Source organism: Solanum lycopersicum, chromosome 11, assembly GCF_036512215.1.
Source record: "Solanum lycopersicum chromosome 11, SLM_r2.1".
NCBI lineage: Eukaryota > Viridiplantae > Streptophyta > Magnoliopsida > Solanales > Solanaceae > Solanum > Solanum lycopersicum.
The window spans coordinates 18,909,800-18,922,705 of record NC_090810.1 but is presented as its reverse complement, the minus strand read 5'-3'; the positions used below and the strand labels follow the sequence as shown (position 1 = coordinate 18,922,705).

General features: G+C 51.8%; 1 protein-coding gene and 1 non-coding gene across 2 annotated transcripts; both read left to right on the top strand.

The window, feature by feature from the left end:
* The first annotated feature begins 4,659 nt into the window (after nt 1-4,659).
* Nucleotides 4,660-4,989, top strand: LOC138339297 (uncharacterized). The gene has a single exon (XM_069290889.1). The coding sequence runs from the start codon at nt 4,660-4,662 to the stop codon at nt 4,987-4,989; it is 330 nt and encodes a 109-aa protein (XP_069146990.1).
* Nucleotides 4,990-11,628: 6,639 nt separating this feature from the next.
* Nucleotides 11,629-11,784, top strand: LOC112940392 (5.8S ribosomal RNA). The gene has a single exon (XR_003244466.2). It is a non-coding gene; the product is annotated as a 5.8S ribosomal RNA (ribosomal RNA).
* The last annotated feature ends 1,122 nt before the right edge of the window (nt 11,785-12,906 follow it).

The following is a 12,906-nucleotide window of genomic DNA, read 5'->3' as shown; positions in this document are numbered from 1 at the left end:
TGCCTTTGTACAGCACACACGGTCGAATGACTTCGGGCGTGGCATGCCATCATCGCCTTTGGACAGCACACACGGTCAAATGATGTCGAGTGTGGCATTCCATTATCGCCTTTGGGTAGCACACACAGTCGAAAGCCGTCGGGCGTGGCATGACATCACCTCCTTTGGACAGCGCACACGGTCGAACAACGTCGAGTGAGACATGCCATCACCGCTTTTGGAAAGCACACACAGTCGAACGACGTCGGGCGTGGCATGCCATCTTACATTTGGGAAGCACACACGGTCGAACAACGTCGGGCGTGGCATGACATCACCGCCCTTGGACGGCACGCACGGTCAAACGACGTCGGGCGTGGCATGACATCACCACCCTTGGACAGCACAGACAATCGGCAACGTAGGGCGTGGCATGACATCACCGCCATAGGACAGCACACGGTCGGACGACGTCAGGCATGGCATAACATCACCGCCCTTGGGCAACACACACGGTTGGACTACGTCAGGCGTGGCATGACATCACCGCCTTTGTACCACACACACGGTCGAACAACGTCGAGCGTGGCATGCCATCATCGCCTTTGGGCAGCACACACGATCGAATGAAGTCTGGCGGGGCATGCCATAATAGCCCATGGACGGCAAACACGGTCGAACGACATCAGGCGTGACATGCCATCACCGCCTTTGGACAACACACACGGTCGAATGACGTCGGGCGTGGCATGCCATCTTGCCTTTGGGAAGCACACACGGTCGAAAGACGTTGGGCGTAGTATGGCATCACCGCCTTTGGGCAGCACACACAGTAAAACGACGTCGGGCTTTACATGCCATCACCGCCTTTAGACAGTACACACTGTCGAACGAAGTCGCGCGTGGCATGCCATCATATCCCTTGAACGGCAAACAAGGTTGAATGACGTCAGGCGTGGCATGCCATCATCGGCTTTGGACTAGCTGACACAGTCGGACGGTGTCGGGCGTGGCATGCCATCATCGCCCTTGGACGGGAAACACACTCAAACGACGTAGAGCGTGGCATGCCATCAAAGCCTAAGGACAACCCACAAGGAAGGACGACGTCGGGCGTGGCATGCTATCATCTCTTTTGGGCAGCACAGACGGTCAGACGACGTCTGGCGTGGCATGCCATCACCGCCCTTGGACAGCACACATGGTTGGATGACGTCGGGCGTGGCATGCCATCACTGCCCTTGGACAACATACAAGGTATGACGACGTCGGGCGTGGTATGAGATCACCGCTCTTGGACTGCACGCTTGGTCGGACTACGTCGGGCGTGGCATGACATCACCACCTTTGGACAACACACACGGTAGAACGACGCGTGGCATGGCATGACATCATCGCCCTTGAACTGCACACACGGTCAGACGACATCAAGTGTGGTATGACATCACCTCCTTTGGACAGCACACACAGACGGCAACGTCGGGCGTGGCATGACATCGCTGCTATTGGACAGCACGCATGGTCAGACGACATCGGGCATAACATGACATCACCGTCCGTGGGCAGCACACACGGTCGGACTACGTCGAGCATGGCATAACATCACCGCCTTTGGACAGAACACACGGTCGAACGACGTCAGGCATGGCATGCCATCATCGCCTTTGGGCAGCACACACGGTCGAATGATGTCGGCATGGCATGCCATCACAGCCCATGAATGGAAAACACGGTTGGACGACGTCGGGCGTGGAATGCCATCATCGCCTTTGGGCAGCACACACGATCGAACGACGTCGGGCTTGGCATGCCGTCATGGCCCTTAGACACCACACACGGTCGAACGAAGTCGGGCGTGGCGTGCCATCATAGCCGTTGAACGACAAACAAGGTCGAACGACGTCAGGCATGGCATGACATCACCGCCTTTGGACAACACAGACAATCGAACGACGTCAAGCGTGGCATGACATCACCACCTTGGGGTAGGCACACACGGTCGAACAACGGCGAGCGTGGCATGTCATCATCGCCTTAAGGCAGAACAAACAGTCAAACTATGTCGAGCGTGGCATGACATCACCGCCCTTGAACTGCTTGCACGGTCGGCAACGTCGGGTGTGGCATGACATCACCGCTGTAGGACAGCACACACGGTCGAACGACGTCGGGCGTGACATGACATCACCGCCTTTAGACAACACACACGGTGGAACAACGTCGGGCGTGGCATGCCATCATTGCCTTTGGACTAGCTGACACAGTCGGACGGCGTTGGGCATGGCATGCCATCGTAGCCCTTAGACGGGAAGCACAGTCGAACGACGTAGAGCATTGCATGCCATCAACGCCTAGGGACAGCACACACGGAAGGATGACGTCGGGCGTGTCATGCTATCATCGCCTTTGGGCAGCACAGACGGTCGGACGACGTCGGGCGTGGCATGCCATCACCGCCCTTGGATAGGACACATGGTCGGATGACGTTGGGCGTGGCATGCCATCACCGCCCTTGGACAGCACACACGGTAGGACTAGGTCGGGCTTGGCATGACATCACTACTTTTGGATAGCACACACGGTCGAACGACATCGGGCGTGGCATGCCATTGTCGCCTTTGGGCAGCACACACAGTCAAACAACATTGGGCGTGGCATGCCATCATAGCCTATTGTCACGACCTGCCTGATACCCAGGCAGATCACGACCCGTCTAGGCAGCCAGCAGCCTGTGCAAGGGGACAAATAGCCCAAAAACGGCCAGCAGGCAAAGGGGCAGGCGTCCAAGTAGGCAGCAGACAAAGGGTCAGGCGTTTCAGCTGTTACAAGAAGTTACAGCCGTTACAGGCAGTTACAGCCGTTTCTGCAGGTGAAGGGGCGGCGGTTTCAAGCCTTGGAGGGGCTTGTTCAAGTCCTCTAGACGTGTGACGTCCAGCGTGGCATGCTATGATCTCCTTTTGACAGCACAGACGGTCAGACGACGTCGGTCGTGGCATGCCATCACCGCCCTTGGACAACACACATGGTCGGATGACGTCGGGCGTGGCATGCCATCACCGCCCTTGGACAACATACACGGTAGGACGACGTCGGGCGTGGTATGACAATGCTAAAAAGTTATAACATTTTTTAAAACACCTAATCAGCCTACTAAATTATTACGATTTGATTTTAACATTCAAAAATTAATGGAATCTAGTTTTTTTATTTTTCTAGACTTATTAACAAAAGCGTCAAGCAAATGGAAAATTGGTTAGATTATAACACCTACAAACAATGATTTAGGGGGTTAAAGACAAACCTATAGTCATGATTTCTAAAAAAATTTACAACGAACAAGTAGGCATGTAAATCCCCCTCCCCTAGATATAGATAGATAGATAGAGAGAGAGAGAGAGGGAGAGAGAGAGAGAGAGATTCAAATAAACAAATAAATCTTTCTTCGTGGTTAATCTTCAACTTGAACATCAACTTTGAAACCTGTCAAAGCAATCAAATAACTACACAAGTAATCACATTTATTAGTCAAGGTGAGACAATATGCAATTGTTTAATGACAAATTCTACATATAAAAAAAAGACAATAGCTTACACAAACGTGTGAATGAAAAGATAGTGTAAATGTTAAGAATACTAACTAGTCAAGCAAAACAAATTGATTAACTTTTACTCGAACAAAGTAGCAATATAGCGAAAAAGAACAGTTGAATAATTACCGAAATCTTAATGTATTGTTAGAGTAGCAAGAGAGCAATGAGAGAAGGAAGAGTGATGAGAGAACTTGTGATTGAGATTGAATGAGTGTATCCGTTGATGAAGGGAGGGAGTCTTATTTATATAGTAAGGAGGAGGAAACAAATAAGGAAAAGAAATACTTAAAGGAATCAATTAAATATATTGTTTTCCTTATTATATAAGAGGACCAAATCTGAATATTTTAAAATAATTTATTACCATAATACAAACAAGTAAGGAATCAGTATGTTTATTCATAAGGAAAAATAGATGAATTAAACTTATTTTCCTTAACTAGTAAAGAGTAAAATCAGTACAATCCTTTTTACCTTAATTAAATATCACATTTCTAAAAATATAACAACTAAGAATATATTTGAAGTCAATCAAGGTAAAATAAAATAGTCAATTAAAATGACAATAATTTTTTAAAAGATATAAGAAATCTGCAACTACTATTGAAAATTACAAGACTTATCATAACAAATAATAATCAAAGTGAAACCAATATATACTTAGAATGTCAATACCCAAATCACATTTAGCAAACTTAATGGGAGGCAGGAACTGATTATCATACAATATTGTTTTCAACACGGCTAAAACACATGTACTTTGCGAATTTTCAAGAAAAAAATCAACAAGAACAGTCCATAGGATCAAGCAAATCACAATATATTTTCATACTCATAGCAAAATATTTTTGAAAACATGCATAACATTAGGCGAATTAAACATCTAAATAAAAAAACTAAAACAGAAACTAATCCAGACGGATCTGTTGAAATTCATCTTAAAATCAGCCGCAATATATTGATATATCAATAGAATCTACGCCGTCCATTAGCTGAACTTGCTGGCTGGAAACAAGGGAAAAAATAAGGATCGCTGGAGTCTGCTGTTGCTGCTGTCTCGTCGAGATGCTACTGCTGCTGTCTCGTCGAGATGTTGCTGCCGGTTTTCCCCGCAAAAGGAGGAGAGAAAGGGGAAGAGGAAGGGGAAAAGAAGAGACGGGAGGGGAGAGAGGAGAAGGGGAGAGAAAGAGGGAGAAGCGGGGCCGACGGGAGAGAAAGAGAAAGGGAGAAGAGGTGGCCAGCGGTTGACTTTGCCGGAGCTGCCACTGGTCGCCTGACTTCGTCGAAGAGGAGAAGAGGAGAGAAAGAAAGAGGGAAGAGAGGAGAGAAAGAAAAGATGGAGGCAGGGAGAGGGAGAAAGACGGGAAGGGAGGCGGTTGGAGAGGGGTGGCGACAGAGGGGCGTTGCAACCTATGGATGATGGCCTCGCCGGCCGGAAAAAGGAAGAAGGAGGAGCGGCGCTGGAGAGAGAGAGAGAGAGTGTGGCGGCTGCCAAGCAGAGGGGGAGAAGAATGGGTTAGAATTTTAGGTTTTGGGGTCTTTTGGTGTTGAGAAAATAATAGATTTAATCATAACCGTTGATCTAATTTGAAATGAGGGTCTAGGATTCGATTAATAAAATAGATGGATGAGATTAAAAGTTGAGATATATTGAAATCAGATTGGATTGCATTTGGAATGGCTACAATTGCAATTAAAATGGCTAGAATTGAAATGAGAGAGAGGCTATGATTGTAATAAAAACTTAATTGGAGTAGCTAGAATTGAAAGATATTACGATACAATAGGCTAGAATTTAAAATTTAAGGAAAGTGTAGGACTTACTATTTAAATAAAATACTACATATATTAAAATATTTTTATATAATTGAAAATCATTTAAATTTTAACATTTGAAATTCATTAATAATTTTAAAATATTTTAATGATATTTACGATAACTTTATAATGTAAAACATACTAAAACATATTATATTCAAGTAAAGTGGGTTAAAAAATTATAAAATTTAAAATACATATTTAATCGAATAGTATTCCTAAAATGGTCAAAGGTCAGTCAAAAGTGGGTGTCAACAGACAGCACACGGTCGGACGACGTCGGGCATCGCATGACATCACCGCCCTTGGGCAGCACACACGGTCGGATACATCAGGCGTGGCATGATATCACCGCCTTTGTACAGCACACACGGTCGAACGACGTCGGGCATGGCATGCCATCATCGCCTTTGGACAGCACACACGGTCGAACGACGTTAAGCGTGGCATTCCATTATCGCCTTAGGGTAGCACACACGGTCGAACTATGTCAGGCGTGGCATGCCAACATCACCTTTGGGCAGCACACACGGTCGAACTACTTCGGGCGTGGCATGCCATCATCGCCTTTGGGCAGCAAAAACGGTCGAACGACGTCGGGCGTGGCATGCCATCATCACCGTTGGGCAGCACACACGGTCGAACGACGTCGGGCATGGCATGCCAGCATCGCCTTAAGGCAGCACACACAGTCGAAAGACGTCGGGCGTGGCATGACATCACCGCCTTTTGACAGCTCACACGGTCGAACGACGCTGGGCATGGGATGCCATCATCACCTTTAGGCAGCACACACGATCGAATGACGTTGGGCGTGGCATACCGTCATAGCCCATGGATGGTAAACACGGTCAAACGACATCGGGCGTGGAATGCCATCATCGCCTTTGGGCGGCACACACGGTCGAACGAAGTCGGGTGTGGCATGACATCATAGCCCTTGAACTAAAAACAAGGTTGAACGAGGTCAGGCGTGGCATGCCATCATCACATTTGCACTAGCTGACACACTCAGACGGCGTCGGGCATGGCATGCCATCATCGCCCTTGGACGGGAAACATGGTCGAACGACTTAGAGTGTGGCATGTCATCAACGTCTTTGGACACCACACACGGAAGAACGACGTCGGGCATGGCATGACATCACCGCCCTTGGACAGCACACATGGTTGAACAACGTCGGGCGTGGCATGACATAACCGCCCTTGGACAGCACACATGGTTGAACGACGTCGGGCGTGGCATGACATCACCGCCCTTGGACAGCAGAGACAATCAGCAACGTCGGGCGTGGCATGACATCACCGCCACAGGACAGCACACGGTCGAACGACGTCAGGCATTTAATGACATCACCGACCTTGGGCAGCACACACGGTCGGACTACGTCAGGCGTGGCATTACATCATCGCCTTTGTACGGCACACACGATCGAACGACGTCGAGCGTGGCATTCCATTATCGCCTTTGGGCAGTACACAAGGTCGAACTACGTCGGGTGTGGCATGCCATCATCGCCTTTGGGCAGCACAGTCGGCAACGTCGAGCGTGGCATGACATCACCGCCCTTAGACAACACACACGGTCGTTAACGTCAGGTGTGTCATGACATCACTGCCCTTGGACAGCACACACGGTCAGACGACGTCGGGCGTGGCTTGACATCACTTCCCTTGGACATAACACACGATCGAACAATGTTGGGCATGGCATGACATCACCGCCCTTGGACTGCACGTACGGTCGGACGACGTCGGCCGTGGCATGACATCACTACCCTTGGACAGCACACACGGTCGGACTATGTCGGGCGTGGCATGCCATCATCGCCTTTGGGCAGCACACACAGTTGAACGACGTGAGGCGTGGCATGACATCACCGCCTTTGGACAGCACACATAGTGGAACAACGTCGAGCGTGACATGCCATCACTGCCTTTGGACAACACACACGGTCGAACGATGTCGGGCGTGGCATGCCATCAAGGCAGCACAAATGGTCAAACGATGTCAGGCGTGGCAGGACATTATCGCTTTTGGACAGCACACACGGTCTAACGACGTCAGGCGTGGCATGACATCACCGCCTTGGGGTAGGCACAGACGGTTGAACGACGTCGAGCATGGCATGCCATCATCGCCATAAGGCAGAACAAATGGTCAAACGACTTCGGGCGTGGCATGAAATCACCGCCCTTGGACTGCTGGCACGGTCGGCAACGTCGGGCGTGGCATGACATCACCGCCTTTGGACAGCACACACGGTAGAACAACGTCTGGCGTGACATGACATCACCGCCTTTAGAAAACACACACGGTGGAATGACGTCGGGCGTGGCATGCCATCATCGCCTTTGGACTAGCAGACACAGTCGGACGGCGTCAGTCGTGGCATGCCTCATCGCCCCTGGACGGGAAACATGGTCAACAACATAGAGCGTTGCATGCCATCAACACCTAGGGACAGCACACATTGAAGGACGATGTAGGGTGTGTCATGCTATCATCGCCTTTCGACAGCACAGACAGTCAGACGACATCGGGCGAAACATGCCATCACCGCCCTTGGACAGCACACATGGTCGGATGATGTTGGGCGTGGCATACCATCACCGCCCTTGGACAGCACACACGGTAGGACTACGTCGGGCGTGGCATGATATCACCACCTTTGGACAGCACATACGGTCGAACAACGTCGGCCGTGGCTTGCCATCCTCGCCTTTGGGAAGCACACACGGTCGAACGATGTCGGGCGAGGCATGCCATCATAGCCTATGGATGGCAAACACGGTCGAACGACGTCAAGTGTGACATGCCATCACGGCCTTTTGATAGCACACACGGTTGAATGACGTCAGGTAGGACATGTCATCATCGCCTTTGGGCCGCACACACGGTCAAAAGACGTTGGGCTTGGCATGACATCACCGCCTTTGGACAGTACACACGGTCAAACGACGTCGGGCGTGACATGCCATCACTGCCTTTGGACTGCACAGATGGTCGAACGACGTCGGGCGTGTAATGCCATCATCTCTTTTGGGCAGCACACACGGTCAAACTACGTCGGGCGTGGCATGCCATCATCGCCTTTGGGCAGCACACACGGTCGAACGACGTCGGGCGTGGTATGCCATCATCACCTTTGGGCAGCACGAACGGTCGAACGACGTCTGGCATGGCATGCCAGCATCGCCTTAAGGCAGCACACATAGTCGAAAGACGTCGGGCGTGGCATGACATCACCGCCTTTAGACAACACATACCGTCAAACTACGTCGGGCGTGACATGCCATCACTGCCATTGGACAGCACACACGGTCGAACGACGCTGGGCATGGCATGCCATCATCACCTTTTGGAAGCTCAAACAATCGGACGGCATCGGGCGTGGCATGCCATCGTTGCCCTTGGACGGCAAACACGGTCGAACGATGTCGGGCGTGGAATGCCATCATCTCTTTTGGGCAGTACGCACGATCGACATCGTTGGGCGTGGCATGCCATCGTCGCCCTTGAACGGCAAACACGGTCGAACGATGTCGGGCGTGGAATGCCATCATCTCCTTTGGGCAGTACGCACGGTCGACATCGTCGGGTGTGGCATGCCATCATCTCCCTTGGACGGCAAACACCGTCGAATGACGTCGGGCGTGGCATGCCATCATCTCCTTTGGGCAGCACAGACGGTCGGACGGCTTCGGGTGTGGCATTCCATCATCGCCCTTGGATAGCACAAACTATCGACCGTCGTCGGGCGTAACATTACATCATCGCCCTTGGACAGCACACGCGGTCGAACGACGTCTGCCATGGCATGAAATCACCGCCCTTGTAGTGCACGCACGATCAGACGAATTCAAGCATGGCATGACATCACCGCCCTTAGACAACACACACGGTCGTTAACGTCAGGTGTGGCATGACATCACCGCCCTTGGACTGCTCGCACGGTCGGCAACTTTGGGCGTGGCATGACATCACCGCCTTTGGAGAACACACACCGTAGAACGACATCACGTGTAACATGACATCACCGCCTTTAGACAACACACAAGGTGGAACAACGTCGGGCGTGGCATGCCATCATCGCCTTTGGACTAGCTGACACAGTTGGACGGCGTCGAGCGGGGCATGCCATCATCGCCCTTGGACGGGAAACACGGTCGACAACGTAGAGAGTGGCATGCCATCAACGCCTAGGGACAGCACACACGGAAGGACGACGTTGGGATGGTCATGCTATCATCGCCTTTCGGCAGCACAGACGGTCAGACGACGTCGGGCGTGGTATGCCATCACCGCCTTGGATAGCACAAATGGTCGGATGACGTTTGGCGTGGCATGCCATCACCGCCCTTGAACAGCACACACAGTGGACTACATCGGGCATGGCATGACATCACCGCCTTTGGACAACACACACGGTCGAACGACGTCGGCCGTGGCATGCCATCATCGCCTTTGGGTAGCACACACGGTCGAACGACATCAGGCGTGGCATGCCATCATAGCCTATGGACGACAAACACGATCGAACGACGTCAAGTGTGACATGCCATCACCGCCTTTGGACAGCACACACGATCGAATGATGTTAGGTAGGGCATGTCATCATTGCCTTTGGGCCGCACACACAGTCGACAGACGTCGGGCGTGGCATGAAATCACCGCCTTTGGACAGCACACACGGTCAAACGACGTCGGGCGTGACATGCCATCACCGCCTTTGGACAGCACACACAGTCGAACGACGTCGGGCGTGTAATGCCATCATCTCCTTTGGGTAGCACAAACAGTCGAACTTCGTCGGGGTGGCATGCCATTATCGCCTTTGGGCAGCACAAACGGCCGAACGACGTCGGGGATGGCATGCCATCATCACCTTTGGGCAGCACACACGGTCGAACGACGTCGGGCGTGGTATGCCAGCATCGCCTTATCGCAGCACACACAGTCGAAAGACATCGGGCGTGGCATGACATCACCGCCTTGGAGCAGCAAACACGATCGAACGACGTCGAGCGTGATATGCTATCACCGCCTTTGGACAGCACACACGGTCGAACGACGCTAGGCATGGCATGCCATCATCACCTTTGGGCAGCACAAACGGTCGGACGGCGTCGGGCGTGGCTTTCCATCGTCGCCCTTGGACGGCAAACACGGTCGAACGACGTCGGGCGTGGAATGCCATCATCTCCTTTGGGCAGTATGCACGGTCGACATCGTCGGGCGTGGCATGCCATCATGGCCCTTGGACACCACACACGATCAAACGAAGTTGGTCATCGCATGCCATCATAGCCCTTGAACGGCAAACAAGGTTGAATGACGTCGGGCGTGGCATGGCATGACGAAATGGCACCACCGGAAGTGGAGCCTGCGGCTTTATTTGGCTCAACACGGGGAAACTTACAAGGTCCAAACATAGTAAGGATTGACACACTGAGAGCTCTTTCTTCATTCTACTGCTGGTGGTGCATGGTCGTTCTTAGTTGGTGAAGCGATATGTCTGGTTAATTCCGTTAACGAATGAGACCTCATCCTGCTAACTAGCTATGCGGAGGTATCCCTTCGCGGCCAGCTTCTTAGAGGGACTACGGCCTTTTAGGCCGCGAATGTTTGAGGCAATAACAGGTCTGTGATGCCCTTAGATGTTATGGGCCGCACGCGCGCTACACTGATTATTCAACGAGTTTATAGCCTTGGCCAATAGGCCCGGGTAATCTTTGAAATTTCATCGTGATAGGGATATATCATTGCATTTATTGGTTTTCAACAAGGAATTCCTAGTAAGCACGAGTCATCAGCTCGCATTGACTACGTCCCTACCCTTTGTACACACCGCCCGTCGCTCCTATTGATTGAATGATTTAGTGAAATGTTCGGATCGCGGCGACATGGGTGGTTCGTTGCCCGCAAAGTCGTGAGAAGTCCATTGAACCTTATCATTTAGAGGAAGGAGAAGTCGTAACAAGGTTTCCATAGGTTAACCTGCTGAAGGATCATTGTCAAAACTTGTACAGCAGAATGACCTGCGAACTCGTTTTTAACACATGGGGGCGGTGCTCGCTCGTTGTGCGCCTCCCTCTTGTCGCCCGACACACGCAATGTCTTCGGGAGACCACCGAACATCGGCGCGGAAAGCCCCAAGGAATACTACAATCGATAGCCCTCTCCTCGTGCCCTGTTCACGGATCATGGGGGGATGCGCGTTGCTCTGATAACACAAACAACTCTCGACAACGAATATCTTGGCTCTCGCATCGATGAAGAAGGTAGCGAAATGCGATGATTGGTGTGAATTGCAGAATCCCGTTAACCATCGAGTCTTTGAACGCAAGTTGCGCCCAAAGCCATTTGGCCGAGGGCACGTCTGCCTGGGCATCACGCATCGCGTTGTCCTCCCTTGCAAGTCGAAAGGCTGAACGCGGGAGCTAAAGCTAGCCTCCCGTGCGCCCGGCCTAAATGTGAGTCCACGTCGACGGACGTCGCAGCAAGGGGTTGTTGAAACTCAATTCTCTCTTGTTGTCGCGACTATAGCCCGTCGCGCGTCCGGACTCTCCAACCCTCACTGCGCCTCACCAGGCACTCCGACCGCGACCCCAGGTCAGGCGACATTACCGGCTGAGTTTAAGCATATCAATAAGCGGAGGAAAAGAAACTTACAAGGATTCCCCTAATAACGGTGAGCAAACCGGGAACAACCCAGCCTTAGAATCGGGCGTCTCTGTCGTCCGAATTGTAGTTTGGAGAAGCGTTCTCAGCGGTGGATCGGGCCCAAGTCCCCTAGAAGGGGGAGCCGAAAAGGGTGAGATCCTTGTCGTGATCGGACCCTATCGCACCACGAGGCTTTGTCTACGAGTTGGGTAGTTTGGAAATGCAGCCCAAATCGGGGGGTAAATTCCGTCCAAGGCTAAATACTTGCTAGAGAACGATAGCGAACAACTACCGCAAGGGAAAGATGAACAGGAATTTGAAAAGAGAGTCAAAGAGTGCTTGAAATTATCGGGAGGGAAGCGGATGAGGGCCGGCGATGCGCCCCGATCGGATGTGGAAAGGTGATGAGCCGGTCCGCCGATCGTCTCGGGGCGTGGACCAACGTGGATTGGTGGGGAGGCCAAATCCCAGGCTCTCGATACGACCATGGAGCCCCGTCTCCCCGATTATGGAAGCCAGCGTGCGCCTCCGGCGTGCTTCGGCATCTGCGCGCTCCAGACGCTGGCTTGTGGGATCCTTATTCGACCCGTCTTGAAACACGGATCAAGGAATCTGACATGTGTGCGAGTCAACGGTCCAGTAAACTAGTAAGGCGTAAGGAAGCTGATTAGTGGGATCCCCCTGAGGGGTGCACCGCCGACCGACCTTGATCTTCTGAGAAGGGTTCGAGTGTGAGCATACCTGTCGGGACCCGAAAGATGGTGAACTATGCCTGAGCGAGGTGAAGCCAGAGGAAACTCTGGTGGAGGCCCGCAGCGATACTGACGTGCAAATCGATTGTTTGACTTGGGT

Excerpts from the sequence above, each read along its gene's own strand:
- LOC138339297 (XM_069290889.1), top strand. The coding sequence starts at position 4,660 with ATGTTGCTGCCGGTTTTCCCCGCAAAAGGAGGAGAGAAAGGGGAAGAG.